At 45.5% G+C, this 24,475-nt stretch overlaps 1 protein-coding gene and 1 long non-coding RNA gene across 14 annotated transcripts in view; one reads left to right on the top strand and one right to left on the bottom strand.

Annotated features, from left to right (window-relative positions):
* Positions 1-19,555, top strand: part of LOC117362783 — a 36,100-nt gene extending 16,545 nt beyond the window's left edge. Inside the window, exon 3 of the long non-coding RNA XR_004539931.1 lies at positions 19,066-19,555. This is a non-coding gene — a long non-coding RNA (uncharacterized LOC117362783). The remainder of the gene's footprint in view (positions 1-19,065) is intronic.
* FGFR1 (fibroblast growth factor receptor 1) overlaps positions 1-24,475 on the bottom strand; it is a 214,630-nt gene that overhangs the window by 71,035 nt on the left and 119,120 nt on the right. For all 13 annotated transcript variants that reach the window (XM_033949742.1, XM_033949743.1, XM_033949744.1 and 10 more), the window contains one exon: positions 1,238-1,410. In XM_033949742.1, the coding sequence (XP_033805633.1) occupies positions 1,238-1,410 (173 nt within the window). The remainder of the gene's footprint in view (positions 1-1,237; positions 1,411-24,475) is intronic.

The following is a 24,475-nucleotide window of genomic DNA, read 5'->3' as shown; positions in this document are numbered from 1 at the left end:
GTCCTGTTTCTCTGCTCATATAAGAGTTGCCATACTGGGACAGACCAAAGGTCCATCAAGCCCAGCATCCTGTTTCCAACAGTGGACAACCCAGCTCCCAAGTACCTAGCTAGATCCCAAGTAGTAAAACAGATTCTATGCTGCTTACCCACAGTGAATATGCATGAGAGAGATCTGCACATGCAAATTTATCTCATGCATATTCATTGTGGATATTCTGAGAACCTGACTGGCTGGGTGCGCCCTGGGCAGAGAAGCTCTGATCTATAGTGACCCCATGTTTTAAAAAAAATTGATCATCTATCCTATCAGCTTATCAAAAGCAAAATAAAATAAACACTTCACAAAACAAAAAATAACTTACTGCATACAAAACGATTGTATTTTAGCTGTAAGGGTCAAGCTAGACCACTGTGAGTGCATGCCAACCTCACAGAGGAGCTATGTGTACTTGGGGAGATCAAGGTGTTTCACACCATATTTGCCATAGTGGCTTTTAATGGTACATAAACACCTACGGTAGGTAATAAGCACCCAGTAGCATCGCGAGGATAGGAGGCACCAGGGGTGGTGGCACCCACCATGCCCTCTTCCCACGACCCCCATGCCACACTCGCACCCTTCCTTTCCACCAGCGCAAGCCTCCTGCTCATGCCAGCATTGGCTTTCCCTGTGATGTCAATTCCTGGCCCTGCAACCCGAAGTGATTTCAAAGGGAGCCAGGCTGGAGCGAGAAACAAGCCAAAGTAGTTGCTTGCGCTGGCGAAGATTTAAAAAGGTAAAAGGGGGCGGGGAAGGGAGGGTGTGAGCATAGCGTGGCAGAGAGGTGCAGGCATCCCCTCAAGATGGCACCTGGGGCAGGTACCCCCACGCCCCAACTTACTACACCACTGTAAAACCCCATAGAAGTGGTCTGAATCCACCTTCGACCTCCACAGCACAACTAAAACATAAAACATCTTGGATACTAAATATCTATTAGTCATGCAAGTTCACAAAACCTTTCCTCCAACCAATGAGGGGGCTCTGGTTGCCTTTGGGTGGCTGTTCGGTGATGTCCAGCCAATTAATTTACCACTAAAGTATTCTGTGTAATACATACAGGTACATGGTTTAACTGCCTGCTGAGGCCAATCTGTAGTCTCTTTACTCACAATGACCTAGTGAGATCATGACCAACAGACTGGTACTATACATGAAGCAAATGGAAGGGAATCTTCGTGCTGCTCAGCCCTACCTTGTATCCCCCGATGCGGTGGTCTGGTCTGACCTCTTTGCCATTCTTCAGCCAGCGCAGAGTTGGAGACGGTGATCCGCCTGCCTGGCACCTGAATTTCACAGTTTTGGCTGCAGGGACAGCATGGAGCTTCTTCTCCATCTTCCCTGGGTATGACCAAAATGGAGCCACAGCTAATAAAATTAAAGAGACAAACAATGAACACCAAACAGAGGCAGGAAGAACATTGACCAAGAAAGAGCTTTCCTTTGTAGACAAAAAATGACCGACTTCTGAGTAAAAGACTGTAAGAAAGCAAACATTTTCAGAAGCAAAACATACACATCATATTTGATGGTCTGGGGATTTTAGATATAGGCGCCAACATTCCCAAAAGACTGGGCATGTGAAATGCAATATAGAACCACCCTCCCTTGGTCAATACTGTACATCTCTACAATATTGGGGTGCACAGAGCTGACTCCTATGCTTTAGCTTTGGTTCAACAGGGGCTTAAGGGATTGTCCTGAATGGCAGTGCAAGCTGCAGTTTGTGTTATGTATGTAACCACACCCATATAAATCTGTGATGATTAGAACTAGAACATTAGATAAGCGGTATATCAAGATTTGAATAAACTTGAAACTTGAACTAGCTGCAAATCTTCAGTGGAGGTATATCATGGAGTGAGGGGGGGAGGAGAGGGAGGATTATATTCGACATTTCCAGTGTTGAAAGCAGGTTGAGTAATCTGGAGGCAAGGGATGGAGGCAAAGTTGGCCCTGTATGAGGACTGAACTGCAGCTAATCAAAAACATCACACTTCCTGCTTTGTATAAAAAATATGAATGCAAATATTAAAAATTCTTCAACAACTTACAATGGACTAAGGCGGGCTGCAGAGACCACTGCGCTAAGAACTTACTGTCTCCTTCTTCATAGCTCAGATTCCATTCCCAAATTTAGAAAGTAGGGAAGAATCAAAGAAGAAAAAGAAGGAAACAAGTGTGAGGAAGCAGACACTTCCCGTGGAAGGAGACAGCGACTGCCATAGATTTACTCCAGTGACCACTGTTTGATCTCCCAGCTTCTTAAGTTTTGCTGGTTTTACTTTCCTAATGGAGATAAAACCTTCAACCAATCATCATATTGTTTGGTGTACTTAAGAACAGCCGTCTCTGTAGATTAGTGGTCTTCACCAATTTTTGAGCGGGGGTCACTTTGGATCCAAATGAGCTGCCAAGTATTTTCCCACACCGGACTGCAACACTGCTGACCAGTGTGTGTCAGTGACATCTATCCTCACTAGCCTACATCTCTCTCAAAAGCACACCTTACACCACTACTCTTTAACAAACCTTCCCTACCCCTGTATCCGTGTACCACCAGTCTCTAACTCAAATTCTTTGTCTGAGTCACGCACACTCAATCCCCAACTTGTAATAAAACCAAAAGTATAACGTAATACATCTTCCAATAGAAGAAAAAAAATTATTCAACACAGCACCAGAATAAATATCTTCACATAACATACAACACAGCTGACAAAAAAGAACTACTAAATAAATCAATACTTGCAAACATTTCAGCTCCAATTAACAGACTGCAAAGCACATCATCAACAACCAAAATGCCAAGCTTTTGTTTGTCTTTTACAGTTGTGCTCATAAGTTAACATTTCTCCCCCAAACAAGCATCTCTTTCTCCTCTATAACTCCCTCCCCTGGTCAAGCATCCCTCTCTCCCCAATCCCCCCTCCACTGAGCAAGCATCTCTCTCCCCTCTATCCTCCTCCCCTGATCAAGCATCCCTCCCTTTCCCCCTTCCCCAAGCACATCTCTCTTCCCTCATCCCCCTTCCCCAAGCACCTCTCTTTTCTCTCTACCCTATCCCCCTCCCCAGAGCAAGCAACATTCTCCCCCTATAACCCCCTCCCCCAAGCAAGCATCCGAGCCAACATTTCACTCTTGTGCCTCTTCCGCCTTTCCCTTCTGCGGGTCTGGCAGTTTTTCCTACCTCACTCAGGGTCCTGTAAACACATGGTCTTCCTCTGCGATTAATGCAGGCCTTTCACCAGTCCTATCTGCGCAGCAATGGGACATTACTATTAGAGGAAGTGAGAGACAGCTCCCGGGCTAGCTAATGTTGGCCTGCCTTTATTTTCAACAAGAGCTGGGGGGGGGGGGGGGTGGAAGGAGAAATGTCTGGACCTGTGGAGAGTGGGGAAGAGAGACACACAACCCCCCCGCCCCCCGAATGACAGCAGGAGCCACCAAAGAGGGACCCGTGGGCTATCATTGTCTTGCAGGCCTTGCACTGAAGATCTTAACTCTAGACTCTCCTTAGGAAGATGTCTATCAGTTGAACTTTGCTACGTTACCCCCTCTGTCTCATCCTTCAACCCCACAAAACAACTGTCACAGAGAGAGAGAAGGAGATAGTGTCCTGCCTTAGGGCACAGGATATACTTTCGGCATCCTCCCCAAGCTTTTCAAAATGCATATATCATAAAGGTAAAAAGAGAAGCGGGGAGTGCAATTAAGGAAAAGGATAGTCACATCAGCTCACTGTGTCCCTGATATAGCCCAGAGGAGGTACAGGTAATGATATATATTTATGACCTCCAACAGAGACTGTAAGACAGCAATGCCCCATCATTATGCCCTCTGTGATATGTAATACACAAAGTACAGCGCAAAGGAAATTATATGTGCTGTGCAATAAACAGTACAGTGTAATAATATATAATCACACTATAAATATTTACCTATATTCTACTGTGCTGTGTAATTGTAGAGATATGATATATGCACTTCACATGGATTTTAATATATACCATATATACTTGAATATAAACTGAGATTTTTGGGCCTAAAAATGGGGGTCTCGGTTTATATTCAAGTCTTCCCCTGATCTGGGGTTTGGTTTTGGGCTGGGGTAGGGCTCTAGGGGTTCAAGAATGCCACTGAAAACTGCCGATACAGAAAGCTGGAATGGTCGCTTTGAAATGTATTCTTTATTGTTGGATTCAAGCTTCTGTTCCCTCCTTTTGGTACTAGAAGAATAGGTTCCACACTTTGTATACTCTAGAGCAGGGGTCTCAAAGTCCCTCCTTGAGGGCCGCAATCCAGTCAGGTTTTCAGGATTTCCCCAATGAATATGCATGAGATTTATGTGCATGCACTGCTTTCAATGCATATTCATTGAGGAAATCCTGAAAACCCGACTAGATTGCGGCCCTCAAGGAGGGACTTTGAGATCCCTGATCTAGAGCTTCAGGGGGTGAGTGGCTATTATAATCATCAGATGCAATTTCTTCAGGTCTGGAAGGTCTATATTCAAGCTTTATCGGCCAGAAGTCGAAGTCAAATTTTGAATGTTCTGGGTGACTTGTCAAGGCTTTAAGGCTTGGGATAGTGTGGCAGTGTGGTTTCTTGGTGGGATATCCATTTGTGTTCTGCTATGAGGATCATGGTTTAGTTTTGTGTCCTCTGTCGGTCTTACGTGATTTCTTTTTCTCTCTAGGGAGGCTTGCTTCAGGGGTTTTAGTACAGCAGAGTTGGAGGGGTATGGGTCTTATGGCTTTTGGTGTGTGTTAGATACACAACTATATACGGCAATACAGCAGTACTTTTCTAAGGTTTTATTTCTAATCTCAAAAAACCCCAAGCAACCTTAGATACTTTTCAGTTTAAACTCACTTTAAGACCTCAGCGGTGCATACTGTGTGTACATTTCATTCACAGTTTCATTAGCACCAAGGTCTTCATCGGTCTATTTTTTAGTAATTTTCCATATATAATTTATAATTTTATAGCTCTATATTTATCTGATTTTAATACTCATCTCTTTCATAAAGGGGTTCTTTGTGTGTGTATCATAAAGGCTCTCCACATAATATTTATGAATTCTGGGGAGAGGCCTGGTGCAGGGAAAGTAAATGAAGCCTTCAAGTCATCTGGCTGGGCACTCATGGGATCTCCAGATTCCATGAGCCTCTGCTTCACATCATTGCATGAAAAAGGTCCTGGGTGATATTGTCTACCCATCTCCTGGACCCATAGTGGTTCACCAGCCCTTGAGAATGAGGCTAAGCCCGAGGCTCCCAACCCTCCGGTACATGGATGCTCTTCCACTCAGCACAAATTTGACATGAATTTGCTTCCTCACCCCCTGAGGAGTCCTTCTCAGCTGATTGGGAGCAAAATCAGGTGGTTTTTAGGCAGATAGAGGCTTTTGAAAAAAATCGTTTGAAATCCAAAATGGCTGCCACCAGTAAAATCGCACCAAAATGGCCCGTGGAGACTGTTTTAAAAGTGGTGGTGGGAGACCTGAACTCTAACCCCAGGAACCCTCAAAAATTGTGATTTTCTGAACCACCCCGATTCTCCCATAGGAATAGATGGAGTTTTCTCACAATTTTCTGCTGGTGCCTGCCTGCAGCTGTAATGAGGAAAGGATTTTTCTGCCTCAGATACTTCCAGTGACTCCTCCAGACCATGGAATCTTCATGCTGCAAGCTGGACGGACCGACCTCCACCCCTCCAGGGATCTCGGGACACAATGAGGGTGTAAAAATGCAGCCAGCGTCCTGTTACCCTAAGGCAGGGGTGTCCAATGTCGGTCCTCGAGGCCGCAGTCCAGTCGGGTTTTCAGGATTTCCCCAATGAATATGCATGAGATCTATTTGCATGCACTGCTTTCAATGCATATTCATTGGGGAAATCCTGAAAACCCGACTGGATTGCGGCCCTCGAGGACCGACATTGGACACCCCTGCCCTAAGAGGTCTTACTCAGGGCGCCCTTAGCCTGTACTCAAGCCACTGAGAAACTCAGAAGGTGAGCTGGCTCCCAGGGTACACATACATGGCTCCTATAGAAAGAGTGTACTCCAGAAGTGTGGATATTTAACAGAAGGCTAGTTTGCAATGGAATCTGGAGTGAAACTGGAACATAATGATGTTACAATAAGAATACTCGTAGCCATACTGGGTCAAACCAGTGGTCCATCTAGCCCAGTATCCTGGCTAATCCAGGTCACAGATACCTAGCACAAACTCAAATATCAGCACAATTCCATAATACCAATCTCTATGGGTGTGCTGGTATCTAAACAAGGATCAAAAAAATGCGGTAAGGAAAAAGAAGAGATCCAAGATGGCGATTCGTACCGGTGTCTGGTGAGACGCTGAGGGTATATCCGCTTTTCACTACAGCAGCGACTAGATTTTTGTCGGTCGCGATGCCGAAGAGACGGGGGAAGAGCGCCGCTGCTGCCTCGCGGCGTCTTGAACACCCCCCTCTTGCTTCGATTGAGCATTTTCTTCAGCGTATCCAGAGGGAGTCAGTGGTGTCGGGGAATCGCCCGCTGGACTCTGCAGCGTGGAGTGACGCCGGACTGGAAGTCCTGGGGCTGGATACCACGCTGAGCCCCGACCAAAGGAATCCACCTCCCCCACCGCTGAGTGCGAGTTCCCCATGGGAAAGGAGTGGGCTAGAAGCTGCAGCACTCTCTGACCCTGAGGCTGTAACACAGGGGAGCCAGCAAGGTGAAGTCTCTATGGCTTTGTTAAGCCTAGAGATACCTACAGTGGATAGAGCAGAAGGAGGAGAAAATCCAGACCAACAGACAGAAGGCAGTCAAGGTGAGCCTTTTCAAACTTTACATGAGACTTTCTTTAAATATGAAAAACCAGCTGAAGTGACTCTTGATTCAATTTGGGACTTAGTTTCCAAACTGGGAGACTCACTAACTAAACAAATTAAGGAAGGTGAAAAGAATACAAAAATTCTAAAACAGACAATAGAGGAAAATAAACAGGAAATTTCTAATGTTAAAGAAAAAGTGGGAGAAATTGAAAACGAAGTGAAAATGATCAAACAAGTTCAATCCACAATAATAAAAGATAATAAAATTATTAGAAGAAAATTGGAAACTATGGAAAATAACTATCGGACTAGTAACCTACGACTGTTGAATTTTCCTAAAATCCTATCTATAAACCCGAGAGAGATGATAAAAAGGTATTTTATGGAGATACTTAATATTCCTGAGGAATCATTGCCTCCTCTCACTCGAGTATATTATTTGCCTATTAAAGAAAGGGATCAACACTCGGAGGATAAGAAACAGGAAATACAAGACCTTCAACAAGATTTGACAGCAATCCTGGAAACATCAGATAAAGATTTGGTTAAACCAGCAACTCTTTTACTATCTGTGGCGTTATTGCCGGACAAGGATTGGATTTTGAAGATGTTCTTTAGAAACAAGAATAAAGAATTTTTGGGTTTGAAAATTCAAATGTTTCCAGATGTTAGTAGAGAAACTCAGAATCGTAGGCGGCAGTTTCTTTTGATGAAAGCAGGAGTTACACAGCTGGGTGGTATTTTCTTTTTACGTTTCCCATGTAAATGTATAATAAGGTATCGAGATAATAAGTATGTGTTTTTTGAATCATCTCAACTTACAGCTTTTCTGACACTGAAACGTCTGGAAAAAGAAGGAACAACAACTACTACAGCAACAACAATGTAATAGTAAAACTAATTGGATTTGATATTAGTATAAATCATGTTTTATTGGCACATCATCAGTAAATACACAAGTCAACACGACCATACAACAAGGTCGCGAACATCAAATGTACCATCAAACACATTTTCACCCCAACCAAAGAATCCCCCCAATCCCCACCCACTCCAAATCCCAAACCCCCACCCCAACCCCAACCCACACCAGGAGACCCAATCCATACCCAAAAACCTCCCAACAAGAAAGGATTATGCTGAGCAAGCTGTTTGCTTATGCCGCTCAGCACAGATCAAACAAAACAAGAGAGCCAATTCCCATCCTCCCACCCACAATGTGTAATCCCACCCTACCCCCTGAACTCCACATACGTCCAACCACTCATACCCACCTTTCACACTCTCCCAAACATCCACCCACCAACCCGGGGAAAACAGCTGAGAGCATAAGGTATCAACAACAGAGTGAATTCAAGACCAGACTTCTGGCCCTAGGGGAAAGCGAGGAAATGTAGGGGTCCCAGGTCTGCAGGAAAATCTTCGATCGCCGGACAGATAATCGAGCATGGCGCTGCTCCAAGAGCATCAAATTATGAAAACGATTCCTCCAAGCCCAGTAAGCAGGCGCTATGTCCTGCGTCCAAACGCTAAGAATGATCTTCTTACCTATAACAGCCCCCTTCCGGATCAGCAACCGATGTCTCCGAGCAGGCACTCGCAAAGATTCATATCTATCCAAAAGCAAGCCTACCGGAGACATCGGAATAGCGTGACCAACCAGCCGCTCCAAAAAGCGGAGTATGGCTCTCCAAAAGACTTTCACTCGAGGGCATCCCCAAAATGCATGAAAAAAGGAGTTGCAACCCAGTGTACACTTAGGGCAGATTGGAGAAGAAATGCCCCCAACCTTGTGGACCCGCTCTTGGGAAAAATACGCTCTATACACCACTCGAAATTGGCATTCCCTCAGTTCTGCACTAATAGATATAGAAGAGATACGACCAATAAGGGAGGGAAAGTTCAAGGACTCACCAGGTATGCCCAGATCTCTACCCCAGCGGCTCTCCAGAGCCGTATAAGACTTCTGAGGAGTAAGCCGCCGCAAAGCCCCATGCAACGCAGACACCGTCAAGCCACAAGCATAAAATTGGGCAAAAAATAGACGAAATTGGTTACCCAATCGAAATCGTAAGCCCGGGCGCGCCAAGGATCCCACATAATGATGAATTTGCCGGTACGCAAACAGACCTCCCACACCCAGAGAATGAAGCATGGGAAAATCTCCCCAAGGTCTCATCGCCCCTTCCTCATCCAATAAATGCTCAAGAAGAAGAAACCCCTCTCCAGTCCATCGCACAAAGACCGAGTTATCACAGCCAGGCAGAAACTGCGGATTCCCCCGTATAGACAACTGATCCGAAACTTGATGGTCCCCCCCCAGTAACCCTACCAATGCCTTCCAAGAAAAACGCCACGACCTAAGGAGGAAACTAGATCGGAACGCGGGAGGCAAGAGGCGAACAGGTAACTGAGACAGCGAAAACAAGTGCCAAGGAGAGAAAAGAGCATGTTCAAAGTCCCGAAAAAGATAGTCATCACTCTGTAAGCACCAGTCTCCCAAAAATCGCAACAAGCAGGCCAGATTATAGAGGCCAATATCCGGGAGCCCCACACCACCGTTCATTCCCGAGCCGAACAGATAAGAGATCGATATCTGAGACTTCTTGCCTTGCCAGAGGAATCGGGTCAGCTGCCTATGAAGCCGTTGAAGATCGCTACGACGCAGACAAAGAGGCAGCAACTGGAGTACATACAACCAGCGGGGAAAAATAACCATCTTATACAACTGCACCCTACCATAAAAAGAGAGAGGTAGAGACATCCACTTTGCAAAACAACCCTCCGTAGCGGCCAACAAAGCATCTACATTAGCACGATATAACCGTCCCACACTGCTCGTGAGTTGCACTCCCAAATATTTGAATACGCCATCCGCCCACCGTAAAGGAAACTGCCCCGGCCACTCCAAGCGCACCGCCTCGGCCGTAGCTAATGCCAAAGATTTATCATAATTCAATTGGAAGCCCGAAAAATCGCCATACTCCGTAAAAAGCGACATAAGAGCAGGAAAGGATTCCCACGGGGAGGTCAAATGAACCAACAAATCGTCTGCAAATGCCGAAATCTTAAACTCTCGGCCGCCAAGAGAAACACCCCGAACCGCCGGATTAGCAGAGATTTCGCGAATTAAGGGATCCAAGGTGAGCACGAAAAGAAGAGGAGACAAGGGGCAACCCTGTCTAGTACCCCGCTGAATTGGAAACACCGCCGAAGAAACTCCATTAACCAGCACCCTGGCCAGCGGATCATGATATAACGTAGCCACCGCATCACTAAAGAAACCTCCCATACCATAATGTTGAAGAGTACAAAACAAAAAATCCCACAAAACCCTGTCAAAGGCCTTATGGGCGTCAAAACTGACCAGCAAAGAAGAAACCTGCTCCCGCTCCACCCACTCCAGCGAAGCCAATATAGTACGTAAATTGCGAGTGGACGACCGACCTTTGACGAACCCAACTTGAGGCTCCGCCACCAGTGAGGGCAAAATACCCGCCAACCGGTTGGCCAACAATTTAGCAAAGAATTTAGCTTCAGCATTCAACAGGGATATGGGGCGATACGAGGAGGCCTTCAATGGGTCCTTGCCGGGCTTAAGCAGAACCACAATCTGAGCAACCCGAAGAGAAGGCGGAAGAGCCCCCTCGCGTACCGCAGCGTTAAACACGTCAACCAGAACTGGGGCCACGTCCGCAAGTAGAAGTCTATAGAATTCACTGCGAAAGCCATCGGGCCCCGCCGCCTTCTGCAGCGGGGAACTACCAAGAACCAGCGATAGCTCTTCAACTGTAAAAGGAGCTTGCAAACGCGCATTCTGAGCCTCTGTCACCACCGGATGAGAGACCTGATCCAAATAAAGATCACCCGCCAACGAAGAAACCGGTGGAGCAGCATACAACTCCTGGAAATAATGGTGAAACACCGCCGCCATATCCTCATCTTTGTGGACCAAACCACCATCTGCCCGGCGGAGATGGAGAATTGGGGAAAACCCCTTAGCACGTCGAATCAAATTTGCCAGAAGCTTACCGCTCTTATTAGCATGCAAATACAGTTGAAATTTATAGTATGCCAAAGATTTCATAGCCCGATCATGTAATAGTTCCCGCAACGACAACTGCGAAGCCAATAATAACGCTCTATTGATTCCGGTGGGATGAGCCCCATAGCGGCGACGATCATCCTGAACCTGGCGCTCCAGCCGGAGCACCTGACGGTCGCGCCTTTTTTTCTTTCGGCTAGAGTAAGCAATGATCTCACCCCGCAACACCACTTTAGCAGCCTCCCAGTAAAGAAATGAGTCACCCCTATGAGACGCATTGTGAAAAGCATAGTCCTTCCATTTATCTACCAGGAAAGCATGAAACTCCTGATCAGAATAGAGCGAGAGAGGAAACCGCCAATGAAAGCCCCCAGGGGTATCTCCAGGAAACTCTAAAATAAGAACAATCATAGCATGATCCGAAACATCATATCCCCCAATCTCCGCCGAGCTCACCTGCGAAAACAAGGAATCCGTGAGCAACCAATAATCAATACGGGACTGCGTTGCATGGGCACTAGATGTATGAGTGTAGTCGCGGTCTCCAGGATGTAACACCCGCCACACATCAATCAAAGACATAGAAGAGGCAAACAAGGGAAGGCCTCTATTCGGGGCATACCTGTCGTGAGGAAGGGGATTAGATTTGTCAATAGTGGGATCAAAAGCTTGATTAAAATCCCCACCCAACACCACTGGAAGGTCCTGATGAAGAAGTCTGGTAAGGGAACGCATAAAGGACCCATCCCAAGTGTTAGGAGCATATATATTACACAAGAGCAAATCCTGCCTATTAAGTGTCACTTTAGCTACCAGATAACGCCCCTGCGGGTCAGACCATACCTTATGGGTAGTCAAATGCAGACCCTTACGACATAAAATGACTACCCTCGCCTTCCGGTGCAGACCCGAAGACTCCAAGATCTCACCAACCCACCACCGGCAGAGTTTAGCATGTTCCGCAGAAGAGAGGTGGGTCTCCTGCAAAAATGCTATATCCGCCTTTTGTCGATTCAATGCACTAAGAATTTTTTGGCGTTTAACAGGAGATGTGATACCATGGACATTCCAGGAGATAAACTTAATTACCATGAGTAGGAAAAGCTAAGATAAAAAGAAAGATAGCTGAATAGACTACCGGGGGAACCGTCCCAGCCAGCGGCTCCTTCCCAGAGCAAAAAGTCATCCATAGTCCAAAAAAAAACACAAACACAGCCAAACACCAATACCCCGGGTCACACACCCACCTCCAGTCACACCCATACACACCCTTCCAAACATCCCACACATACAAACCCCCCTCCCAAGCCCAGCCCCCAACCCCCCAGCAGCCCTCCCCCCCCCAGCAACCTCCCAAACTCCAACCCCCAAATTCTCATGCACAGATCTGGGAGAAACCCAGATACCAATCACGCTGAAAAGCCCTCCCGAGCCCACCCCCCAACTTCCATAGAAACTAAACACAAACCCACGAAGAAGAAGCACTGGAAATCAGACTAAAGACATATCTCAACAAATAGAACAAGAATGCACAATTACTGCGGAGGAACAGGCAGTTATGCGGGGAAACTTTCCCAATATAAGCCGCAAAGAAGACAACATATCAGTAAATAAAATAAAATAAATCCCCCTTATGCTGAAAGAAAACAAAACGAGAATTATGTCAAAAGCAAATGGGGGCACCATGGCAGAAAAGCACGCCATCCCCCAGGGAGGAACAGCGCCCTATAATCCAATACACAGGCAAACAAGAACAGCAGGAACAAAACCAAAGGGCTGGAGTCCTCGGACATGGGTCAGGCAGAGAAAATGGCAGCAGCTCCCTAATCTCCAGCACCACCGCCCCACCGTCAGTCCATGGCAAAGTCCAAGGCAGCTTGCTAGCAGTAGCAAAACAGCAAGAGAGCCAGCCCAGTACAGTCCAGAAACCAGAAACTAGGAAACAGAGGACGATCAGGGGCTAGGCGCCGCTCCCGCCAGACGTTGCACATAAGCCAAGGCATCAGCCGCAGAGTCAAAAAAGTGAGAGCGACCCTCATGTTGAACTTTGAGGCGTGCAGGATAGAGAAGCGCGAACTGGATACGCCGCTCATGGAGTTGACGACAGACAGCGGCAAACTCCTTTCTCCGGGCAGCCAATTGAACCGAGAAGTCCTGGAAACACAAAATCTTCTGATTTTCATAGGTGAGGGGGCCTTTCGCCCGAATAGCCCGCAGGATCTCCACCTTGTGGGCATAATTCAACACCTTGAAGATTACCACCCTCGGACGGGTAGCCTCTTGGCGGCGAGCTCCCAGACGGTGCGCTCTTTCAATCCGCAGGGGCCCCGCAGTCGAAGGGAGCTGAAGAGACTGCACCAGCCAGGATTCCAAAAAGGAGTGCAGCTGCCCATCCAACACCGACTCGGGAATGCCAACAAGTCGCAAATTGCTGCGCCTGGAGCGATTCTCCAGATCCTCCACCTTAAGTTCCAGCTGGCGAATTTTGGAGTCCGCCGCTGTCTGAGCCTCCCTAGACTGCCCGGCCGAGTCCTCCAAATCAGACACCCTTTGTTGAAAAGAGCCAAACTCCGCTCTAATATGGCTCACAGAAGCATCCAAGCCATCCAGTTTGTCGGAGAGCTTTTGAAGTTGAGAGGTAAGGGTGTCCTGTATTGCTGCTCGCACCTCCGATATAACATCCGCCACCCACTCAGACCGTGGGGAAGAGGGAGACACGAGGGCCGGCTCCGCCATCTTGGGATCTGCAGCCCGAGGCTTCTCCCGCTCCTTGCGGGTCACTTTTGCAGCCATAGTGCCCCAAACCGAGTGCAAAACGCTGCCGGGACTTCCCCTCCGAAACCGGAAGTCGGGGAGAGCAGACCGCGCCGATAGCAACGCCGGCCGAGATCGAAAAAAACAAGCGGGCCCGGGAGCTCTTCTCACGCACGTCGGCTCACCGAGACGGCATCACGTGATCTCTGGATTTGATATTAGAATAATTCCTCAAGCCAGGCACGCGATACTGTTTCTTTTGTATAGAATTATAAATTGATTTCCTAAAGTTCACTCATAAATAATCTTGGATCACACTATAGAGGACTTGAGATTGTCCGACTAGAACTTTTTCTTTCTACATCAAGTAAATGATTTTCTTATAATTTTGTGTTTGAATCTGACAATCTTTCTGTACAAAATGTTTTGATTTTGTTAAGAATTTTAAAACGATAAATAAAGAATTAAAAAAAAAAAAAATGCGGTAAGTATAAGGTATTCTTAGCTAGGCTCTGTAGGACATTAGACACCTTTACAAATAGCACCCATGCCATCTAGTGTAGTAAAAATAAACAAACCCTAAAACAATGAACATGTCATTCAAAATGTAGAAATCTATATAATTCATCTAGTGCCAAAAGGGAGAGGTTTCCAGAGACCCATACAAAAGCAACAGTCCTGGTATAGCAGAATTCCAAATGATGCCCTAACAGTTTGTAGAGAAAACAGGGTGGAACCAAATTCATGCCAACCATGGCTTACAGTAATATCCAATGAAAATGGTTCTTCTATGTCACAGGAAAACCAGAACTTCTGCACTATGACAGTGAAGTTCAGAAGTCCCATCCAAAAGTTAATTGTTAAAATTCCAAATAGCAGTGCCATTAGTTAATTTAGACATTTGGCCATCAGAAGTATTACTAAGTGAACCATCTGACTTGGCCAGAGCTCTAGAACAGTGGTTCCCAACCCTGTCCTGGAGGACCACCAGGCCAGTCGGGTTTTCAGGATGGCCCTCATGAAAATGCATGAGAGAGATCTGCATATAATGGAGGTGCCAGGCATGCAAATCTGCTCCATGCATATTCATGAGGGCTATCCTGAAAATCCGAATGGCCTGGTGGTCCTCCAGGACAGGGTTGGGAACCACTGCTCTAGAACATACATGTTAAGTGATTCCCATAGATTACAAGTAACACTTGCCCCAAAGCCCTTTGGAAAATCTCTCCTTACCAAGGCATTAATTCTTCCTCTCCCCGAGATGGGTCCTTTCATTCTGCACTTCTCACCCATCCTCTCACTCATAAACATAGTTAGCCTTGTCCTTTATCCTTCCAAAGACAGCATATACAACAATGAATTTAAATATTGGGCCCAGATGAGAAATATTTTATGTCCTTTTCCTGGGCAATCTCACCTTAAAGCTTTCATGGCTAGAGTGTTAACATAGAAACAAAAAAATGAAGGTGGGTAAAAACCACATGGTCTATCAAGTCTGCACAACTACACTGTCTATCCCTTCCCCTCTCCTGGAAATCCTTCATGCTTGTCCCAGGTTTTCTTGAATTCACATAGTCTTCATTCTCTACAATCTCCATCAGGAGGCTGTTTCACACATCTATCACCCTTTTCTTAAAGTAGTTTCCTCAGATCACTCCCAAATCTATTCTCTTTCACCTCGGTGACTGTACAACGCTACGTGCATCTGGTAGCACTTTATAAATAATAGTAGTAGTAGTACCCCTTTGTTTCAGAGCTCCCTTTCAATTACAAGCCAGAGGAGCATGCCATGCCTTCAATTCCAAGAAGAATATACCATGCAGGAACACAGGAGAATTTCTTGTTTCAGAGCTCCCTTTCAATTACGAGCCAGAGGAGCATGCCATGCCTTCAATTCCAAGAAGAATATACCATGCAGGAACACAGGAGAATTTCTGGTGCTCTACAATTCAAAATTATTTCATGGCATTGATATGTCCATGAACAGTACCAGGAAACCAAAATGAACATATAGGAAAGCCACTGTTTCTGGAAATTCAAGAAGGGACCAAAGAATAAGCCAAAGGGTCTGAACCAAGCCTCTAGTGTCAGTTTGCCTCTTCTGATCTACTGAGGCCAAATACCTTGTAGCTCGGCATGTTTCACTGGGAAGATGAAAAGACAATTAGTATAGCATTGGTTGCTCTTTTTTTTTTTTTAATCCTTTTGAAAAGTAATCTAGTTACTACTTCTTGGGGTCTCTGTAGGATATTGAGGATTTTTTTCCTGTTCTGCCTTCATCCAGAACAGCTATTAGAGAACCAAATCTGGTTTTATACCACAATATATGCATGAAGAGTCTCTCGTGCTCTAGGAACAACATCGCATATCCATCACAAAGGAAACCAAAGAAAACAAGAGCGGAAGCTCTAATGGTCCACTGGCAGCAATCCTGGACACAACAGGTGCACAGTTTGTCCTTAGTTATTCATTTGTTCTCTTCTTTAAATCAGAACTAGAATCCCAAGTCTCCAGTCAGAGCAGCTGGATGGCAAGGCCTTAGAGACTTGGCAACAGGAAACAGCAAAGAGCAGGTCAAACATCTGACATCATTATCCGAGTGCAGAGTTATATTTAAATTGGTTTGAACGAGGTCACCCACCCTTGAGACAACAGGCCAGTCTGGCCTGAAAGAGGCCTTCTGTTCTTGAGGTTTGTGGCCAAGCCCCCACTAGAGATGGGGAGCCAGAAAATTTTCAGGTCATTTTTGGATATCCCCCACCCCCTTTGTTTTGAAACAAATGCTGTTGATAATGTACACAAGGTATGCACTGTTCTTACAAAGTGTGCATTATCTGCACATGTGCCCCCCAATTTTGTATATGGTGCCTAATCGGCACAAATAATTGGCAATTAACAACTCATAATTGATACTAATTAACATTAATTGGAATGCATACTGTGTCAGTTTGATTGTGTAAATCTAAAGAGGAATGCTCTCCCGAGAAGTGGCAGAGAGGAAAACGGTGACGGAGTTCAAAGAAGCGTGGGATGAACACAGAGGATCTAGAATCAGAAAATAATATTAAATATTGAACTAAGGCCAGTACTGGGCAGACTTGCACGGTCTGTGTCTGTATATGGCCGTTTGGGGGAGGATGGGCTGGAGAGGGCTTCAATGGCTAGGAGGGTTTAGATGGGATGGAGTAGGTTTTAATGGAGCTTTTGGCAGTTGGAACCCAAGCACAGTACCGGGTAGAGCTTTGGATTCTTGCCCAGAAATAGCTAAGGAGAAAAAAATTAAAAAAATTTAAATTGAATCAGGTTGGACAGACTGGATGGACCATTCGGGTCTTTATCTGCCGTCATCTACTATATGTTACTATGAGAGAGAGAGAGAAAGAGAGAGAGAGAAAGACAAAGAAAGAAAGAGAGAAAGAGAAAGAGAGAAAGAAATAGAGATAGAGATAGAAAGACAAAGAAAGAGATAGAGATAGAAAGACAAAGAAAGAGAGAGAGATAGAAAGACAAAGAAAGAGAGAGAGAGAGGTGGTGGAGAGGAAAACGGTGATGGAGTTCAAAGAAGTGTGGGATGAACACACAGGATCTAGAATCGGAAAATAATATTAAATATTGAACTAAGGCCAGTACTGGGCAGACTTGCATGGTCTGTGTCTGTATATGGCCATTTGGTGGAGGATGGGCTGGGGAGGGCTTCAATGGCTGGGAGGGTGTAGATGGACTAGAGTGAGTTTTGATGGAGACTTCGGCAGTTGGAACCCAAGCACAGTACCGGGTAGAGCTTTGGATTCTTGCCCAGAAATAGCTAAGAAGAAAAAGTTTAAATTGAATCAGGTCGGGCAGACTGGATGGACCATTCGGGTCTTTATCTACCGTCATCTACTATGTTACTATGGCTATGGGGCAGATCATGGGTGTTCTTTTATGCGCTGATGTGTGCACAACTTAGGTGCAGGCATTTAGGCCAGTTTTTTCCTTGGCCTAAATGGGTGTGTCTATAAGTTGTGACGCATAACCATTGCTAAGCGTGATTCTATAAGTTGCACTTAACTTTTATACAAGTGTGCTTAGCGCTGCACTAGTCAGATTTTTTTTAGATGCAATATATAGAACCAGGCCCATAGTGTTCCTGATAGTGGGCACATGCATGTATTATATGGAAACAATAACACTCTTCTCTGATATTGTGCACTATCAGCAGCAAATGGCAGCCCATCCCTATTGTGTGTGTGGGGGGTGGGGTGGCTGGCCAAGTCTCCACACCATCATTAAATGTTGAAGAGACTAATTTCAACAAATATGTCAAATAAATAAGCCATTAAGAAGCTGTTTTTCCCCACAGCGGAAGAGCTATCCTTTCTGCTTCCTTTTTAACCAATAAATACCATTTCCCCAAATATCAGACCTCACCCGATAAGCATAGCTTATCCAACTTCGAGAATTTTTTTTTCCCAAGATTTTCCAGTTTCTCTGAAAAAAGAAATTATTTTGATTATCAGAACATTTAGGGCTCCTTTTACAAAGGCGCGCTAAAATGCAGCTCGCACTAGCTGTTACCGCTCCCTTTTAAGGCGGCGGTAGTTTTTCAGCTAACGTGCACTAATCTTGTGCGTGCGCTAAAAACGCTAGCGCACCTTAGTAAAAGGAGCCCTTAATCTGGTGCCGAGAATGTGCCTCTGGGAAGAGGAAGAGTTTAGTCATTCTTTTGAGCAAAAACATACATCAACTTTCAAGAGTACATTAAACCCCCCTCCCCCAACTTATCTCAGTACAATGTCAGAAAATGGAAGGCACTTACTTCTGCTTCAGCAGTACATTCCCCCACTAATCTGTGTGGGTATTTCCTGAACATTTAGACAGGCAGGAGTTTGCTATAATTGCACATAATAATTTGACAGGACCATTAAGAGCACTCGTGGATATTCAGAAATTTAAAGAAGATACTGAAAACAACTCTGTATATGGACGCTTTTAACTGAATGAGTAGTGATATTTTTATGAGTAGATTGGAACTGTGCTATGTTTTGTATGTGAGAATGTCGTTTTATGATTAGGATTGTATTTTGTAAGCCACTTAGGTTTAAGCGGGTAAGAAATTTTTAAAATAAATACACCAATAATATGGAAATTGGTAAAGTCCTGGCAGCTACCATCTCCACCAATTACTGACCTGCTGGGCTTCCATAGCTCAAAAGAATAATCTGAAGACTGGATGGAAGCCCTCAAATTAAGTTCCAAACACTGTCAATCAGGGGGACGTATTCATCTGTAGATCCATGTGATTTTCTTCAGTTGCCTGTTCTCTTTTTTTGTTTCACTCAATAACGAGCTCTAACAAAGCAATTAGTGTCGGATGGAACTCCCAAAAGTTACAAATGGCATTCTCTTTCTTTTTTTAGGAAAGAAATCACGTCAAAGACAGCTTCATTGTGCTCCGGTGCGACTCAGTAGGCGAGCCTCAGTTGCACACAGCTGGCATGCCTCTCTTTTGCCGTACGATTGACACCTTTGTCTTATCTGATGTGTGGGACTTGGCAAAAAATAAAAAAGCAACTCAAGTTCTCATGACCCTAACATTTCCATGCATTGAGTGGCATAAATTATAGCAGAGAAGCAAAATAAATATTTATCTTTCTCCATCCGGTGTTTTTATGGGACTATTCCATAAACTGTATTTCAAACAGATTAAAACTGACACATAGGCAGGTTTTCAAGGTCCCCAAATCCCAGGGGAACATCTTGTTTCCCAAACCATATCACCAAGACGCTGCACTAAACAAGATCACTGCAGGGAATATCAATCCTGTCCCTAATGTTGGAGTCACATACCTCAATGAAATCAAACTGAAGTGGATTAATCTGTCTTTTGTCTCCTTAAATGTCACGCATATTCTGTGTGGGGCTTTGAGAGTTAGGTCAATGGTGTCACTCATCCAGAAGGGGAAGAATCTAATTTGATATGGTCTTGCATGTGTATGTTTATAGGGGGCATGGGAGTCTGATACTTTAATCCTGTTGCATGCGGGAAATCAAGCAGGCCACTGCCAGCAATATGTGAAAACTAGTAATTAAACTGCGGGGAAGACTTGCTGTCTCTCTACTTTCTCAAACACTCACCATTAAAAATATTAAATCCTTCAAAATACTACTACTACTATTTTATTTCTATAGTGATGCCAGACACACCTAGAAGTAGAGCAGGGTTTCTCGAGGTACTCAGTCTTCTTCCATCATCGAGTGCGACTCTTCACCCAGATCAGAGGTTCAGCTTGTTTCTTTATACTTAAGCACCTTGCTGTATGTGTCCTCCTCTCTAAAGCCCTTTGAGAGGACTGCCTTCAGTGGATTTTAAAATAATCCCTATAATTCCTTAAATTTATTTATAAGATTTGGATATTTTTATCTTCCCTACCAATCACAAAATTCCACTAAACAGAAACTGTTATATCTTAAAAAAGAAAGCAGTCTTTTGTCCTTTCATCTTGTTATACCACAATGAATTAAAAACTAAAAATAGGAAGGAAAAAGCCTCAGAACCTGGTCCAAAAGAATGTTAACCTCTGGACTTTCTCGGGTAAAACACCTCATTGGCTGAAAAAAAAAAAATACCCTTTCCTTACAAGTAATATCTTCTCAGTCCAAAACAGATAAAAATTTTGGGTTTTGCAAATATTGAATAAATTGTGAAAGCAGTTCACATATTGGAAAATTATGTTCTTATCTGGTAATCCTCCTCTTTTACTAAACCACAATATGCTCCATGCTTCTCCCAACTCTGAGTGTTAGGAGCAGCGCGGAGCATTCAGTGCGGCTCCCTATGCTAATAACCACTATCACGGTTTAGTAAAAAGGGGGAATTTTCTCCTATGGGCCAGGCCTTAGGCACCTCGGCCAATCAGGCCCTAAGCCTCTCCCTGGTGCATTCCACAATGCACCGGGAAGGGGCAAGCCCGCCATTCAGACGAAAGCGGGCCTGCCGGCTGGAGAACCCATCTGTCCAGCCATCAAAAAGGTTAGGAGGGGTCTGTGGGGTTTCGGGTGGGGTTGGGGAGGTCCAGGGGTGGGGTGGGCTGGGTGATCCGGCAGGGGTTTTGGGGGGGTTATCCGGCAGGAGGGATTAGGCATCCCTTCTGCAGGTGAAGTTGTGATCGCGTGGGGAGTTAGGCTGGGGGTGAGGGGGGTTGTCCGGCAGGAAGGATTGGGCATCCTTCTTGCCGGTGAAGTTGTGATCGCATGGGGAGTGGGAGTGGCAGGAGAGATTGGGCATCTCTCCTGCCACGATTGTTGTGGGGGAGGGGGAGGGGGAAGGGACGGTGTCATGATTCTCTAATCGGTGTTGTTTATGACAGACACTGGTTAGAGAATCCTGCTTTTAGGCAAATGACTGGCCCCTCCTTCGCCAAAATGAGAGGCTGAAACATGACAAGTATTTCCAGGGGGAAAGATACTACTGTAAAGGTGTTCAACATAGTAACCAACTTCTAAGACCATGGACCTAGGGCTGGACAACATCCCACTGGAATCGGGAACAACTGACCTCTAGAATAGGACCAGTTTGAAGTGGAAATAATCCCATGAGTGGAATTGAAACAGATGTGCCACTGCTTTCTCTGAGAAAGGCAGCATGTATTGGAGCGACTATTTGGTTCTGGCCAGGGACTAGTGACCTGGATACTAGGCTAGAAGGAACTGACCTGGGATGGCAACTTAAGTTCTTACGTATCAGCCACCATTTTTCTTTTCTTTATTTTTTTATAACACAGGCAGACCACCAGTCTTTGGAAAATGCCTTAAAAGCAAATCAGCCCTGAGGCTGCCAAACAGTAAAAGGTTCCAAAGACACTAGCGGACTGACATGTCAGGATGAAGCACCGAATGCCTCATGCTCCAGCTCTGAAGGAGAACCCCAGGCCTGATCACAAGGGCTGAGGATAGACAGGTCTCTGGAGTGGGACCTAGACGGGGCCATGGGAGAAGAGGCACCTAAATACCTGCTATTTGTATCCACCCTTCCCCAACAGATGAAACATTCCAATGCAACTTTAGCTATCCAGAGCTATATGATCACTAAACTAAGAAGCAAAATCCAGGGACCACACAAAGACCAGGACTAGCAGAGTAGGTTGCCATCCTGCCGACCACCAGCCCCCCAAAACTGCACTGACAAGAGGCTCCTGCACAAATAAAATGCATCATGGTGGCCAGAAGAAACAGTCTTGCTGCATAGTTTTTTGGGCTGTTTTAATGTCAAAACCAAGGACAAGAGCTGAACTGCTCCTGCTTCCACCATAAATAATCATCCAACTCTGCTCCCCACTCTCCCAACGAGTGAGCAGAATGTGCAAGCCGTTCGGCCACCTCAAAGAACCCGGAAGTGCAGATATCACCGTGTCCCTTATCCCGTTCAGACCCAATCTACCACGGGAGGGACTAAAGGAATGCACTGGAGGGCAACCACATGACCATAGTAAGGAGTGGTGGGAAGCAATACTCACTGCTCTGCTCAAGAATAACCCTTTAGCCCAGGAGTAGGGAACTCCGATCCTCGAGAGCTATATTCCAGTCAAGTTTTCAGGATTTCCGCAATGAATATGCACGAGATCTATTTGCATGCACTTCTTTCAATGCATATTCATTGAGGAAATCCTGAAAACCCGACTGGAATATGGCTCTCAAGGACTGGAGTTCCCTACCCTTGCTTTTAGCCCATTTCAGGGAGCAGTTGCAGCACAAACTGGCCAGCTGGGAGGAGAAGAGGCCAGAGGTTGAACACAGAAACTCCTCCATGCAGCAAAGGCTCACAGTAGGGAGCAGTTGCAGCCCATACTGGTAGGTAGGAGAGGTTAAGACATGAGCACCCTCCTCCATGCAGCAATGGCTAGGGCCCCCCTCAGGTCACAGCAAGGAACCTGCCTTGCTCATCTGCAGCTGGAAAGGTGGCTCCCCTAAGTTTAGCAAATTCTGTTTTGTTTTTAAACAGTGAGGAGGGAGAAAGGGAGCCAGACTCAGATGAGGGGCCCAGGGGGCGGGGGGTACCCAGAAAACCTAAACACCCTGCTCTACTGAATTAGATAACTTCACGCTGCAAATGAAGCCAGGCGCTGGGAGAAACTACCCATCTGTCTGTGGAGATAGAGCAGGGGTAGGCAATTCTGGTCCTTGAGAGCCGGAGCCAGGTCAGGTTTTCAGGATATCTACATTAAATATGCATGAGATAGATTTGCATCTCAAGGAGGCAGTGCATGCAAATCCATCTCATACATATTAATTGTGGATATCCTGAAAACCTGACCTGGCTCCGGCTCTCGAGGACCGGAATTGCCTACCCTTGAGATAGAGAATACTGGATTGCCAGTGAGCTTACCATCCTATATAAGACAGAGCCGGAATGGAATGATTTATCTTGGCCATTTCGTTGTGGGACATTTCTGTGATGAAACAGCTACGATGAATTGTTCCATTCTGGACCCGGCACTGCTCTACATCTCGCTTGACCCTCTCCAGCACTGAGAGACAGAGTCCCATAAACCTGTAGATTGGGGTTTTTGATCATCAGACATAGTACGCTTCCCAGGAAGTTATTGGTCTACAATGCTTAACTTTGGTCTTTTAACCTCCAAAGTCTCCACGACTTTCAGACCCACTGGAGAGTTAGGTAGATCATATCCAAACCGATCCAGAAGCGAGATTCATATCTCCAGGCCAGAGCAGATGAAGGTGAGTATGCAGCGGGCTCCCTTTACCTTCAATTAGGGTTACCAGATATCTGGGAAAACCCGGATATGTCCTCATTTTAGAGGACTGTCTGGACTACTGGATGGACTTTCCAAAATCTGGCATTTGTCTGAGTTTTGTAAAGCCCCTAAAAGTTCTGGCTACATCTGGAGGTCCTCTGAGCATGCGTGGATGATGTCACACACCTCCGCGCATGCTCTAGGTCTTCTAGACACAGCTGGAGCTCTTAGCAAAGAGAAGCGGCTTTCTGGGGGTGGGCCGGAGGGTGGAATGGGACAGGGCTAGAGGTGGAACCGGGCAGGGCTGGATGTGGAACTGGGTGGGGCTAGGGCAGAATGGGACGGTGTTGGAGGTGGAACAGGGCAGGGTTATATGTCCAGGGTTTTCTTTTTAAAATATGGTAACCCTACCTTCAATGCTTCAGAGAGGAGGGGCGCAACCACTAAATGATGAATTTTTTAATTTTTTTTTGGGGGGGGAATCACTCCCCCCAAATGCTGAAATTAGATGATTCATCGTGCTGAAATGGCCATGCTGAACTAGTTGCAAAGAAAATGGCCAAGATGAATCATCCTAGACCTGACAAGAGCTCAGCCTGGTGTTCTCTATCTCCATCTGCTGGTGGATGGACTTAATCCACTCATTTCTGGATTCATCTGCTGCTGATGACAAGGAACATAATGTTCAAAAGGTGTTCAAAAATGGCAGGGTTCTACTGATGGTGGTCAGCATTTCACTACTGAAGATGCATCATGAAAAACAGGACCACGCATGCAAATTCACCAAGACTTGTCATTTTAGAATATAAGGAAAACCACAAACATTGACCAACTGTCTAGATCTTTACTTGCAGCACATTTCACTGGGAGGAAATGGCTTCTTCCTCTTTCCTTTTGTAGCACATCCTTTCAGGGTTTTCCAAAGAACTAAAACAGACCAGATAAAATTAAGAAATGAAAGACCCCCAAGGCCCATTCATATCAGCTAATTTTGCTGCTACAATACCTCACACCCTATCTGAAAATGTTCTCTAACCCTACAACCAAGAGATTCTCTGACCTATCCCGTGAGTTC

The sequence above is a fragment of the Geotrypetes seraphini genome, chromosome 6, assembly GCF_902459505.1.
Source record: "Geotrypetes seraphini chromosome 6, aGeoSer1.1, whole genome shotgun sequence".
Taxonomy (NCBI): domain Eukaryota; kingdom Metazoa; phylum Chordata; class Amphibia; order Gymnophiona; family Dermophiidae; genus Geotrypetes; species Geotrypetes seraphini.
Note: the sequence above shows the minus strand (reverse complement) of the source record. Positions and strands in the feature narration are given on the sequence as shown.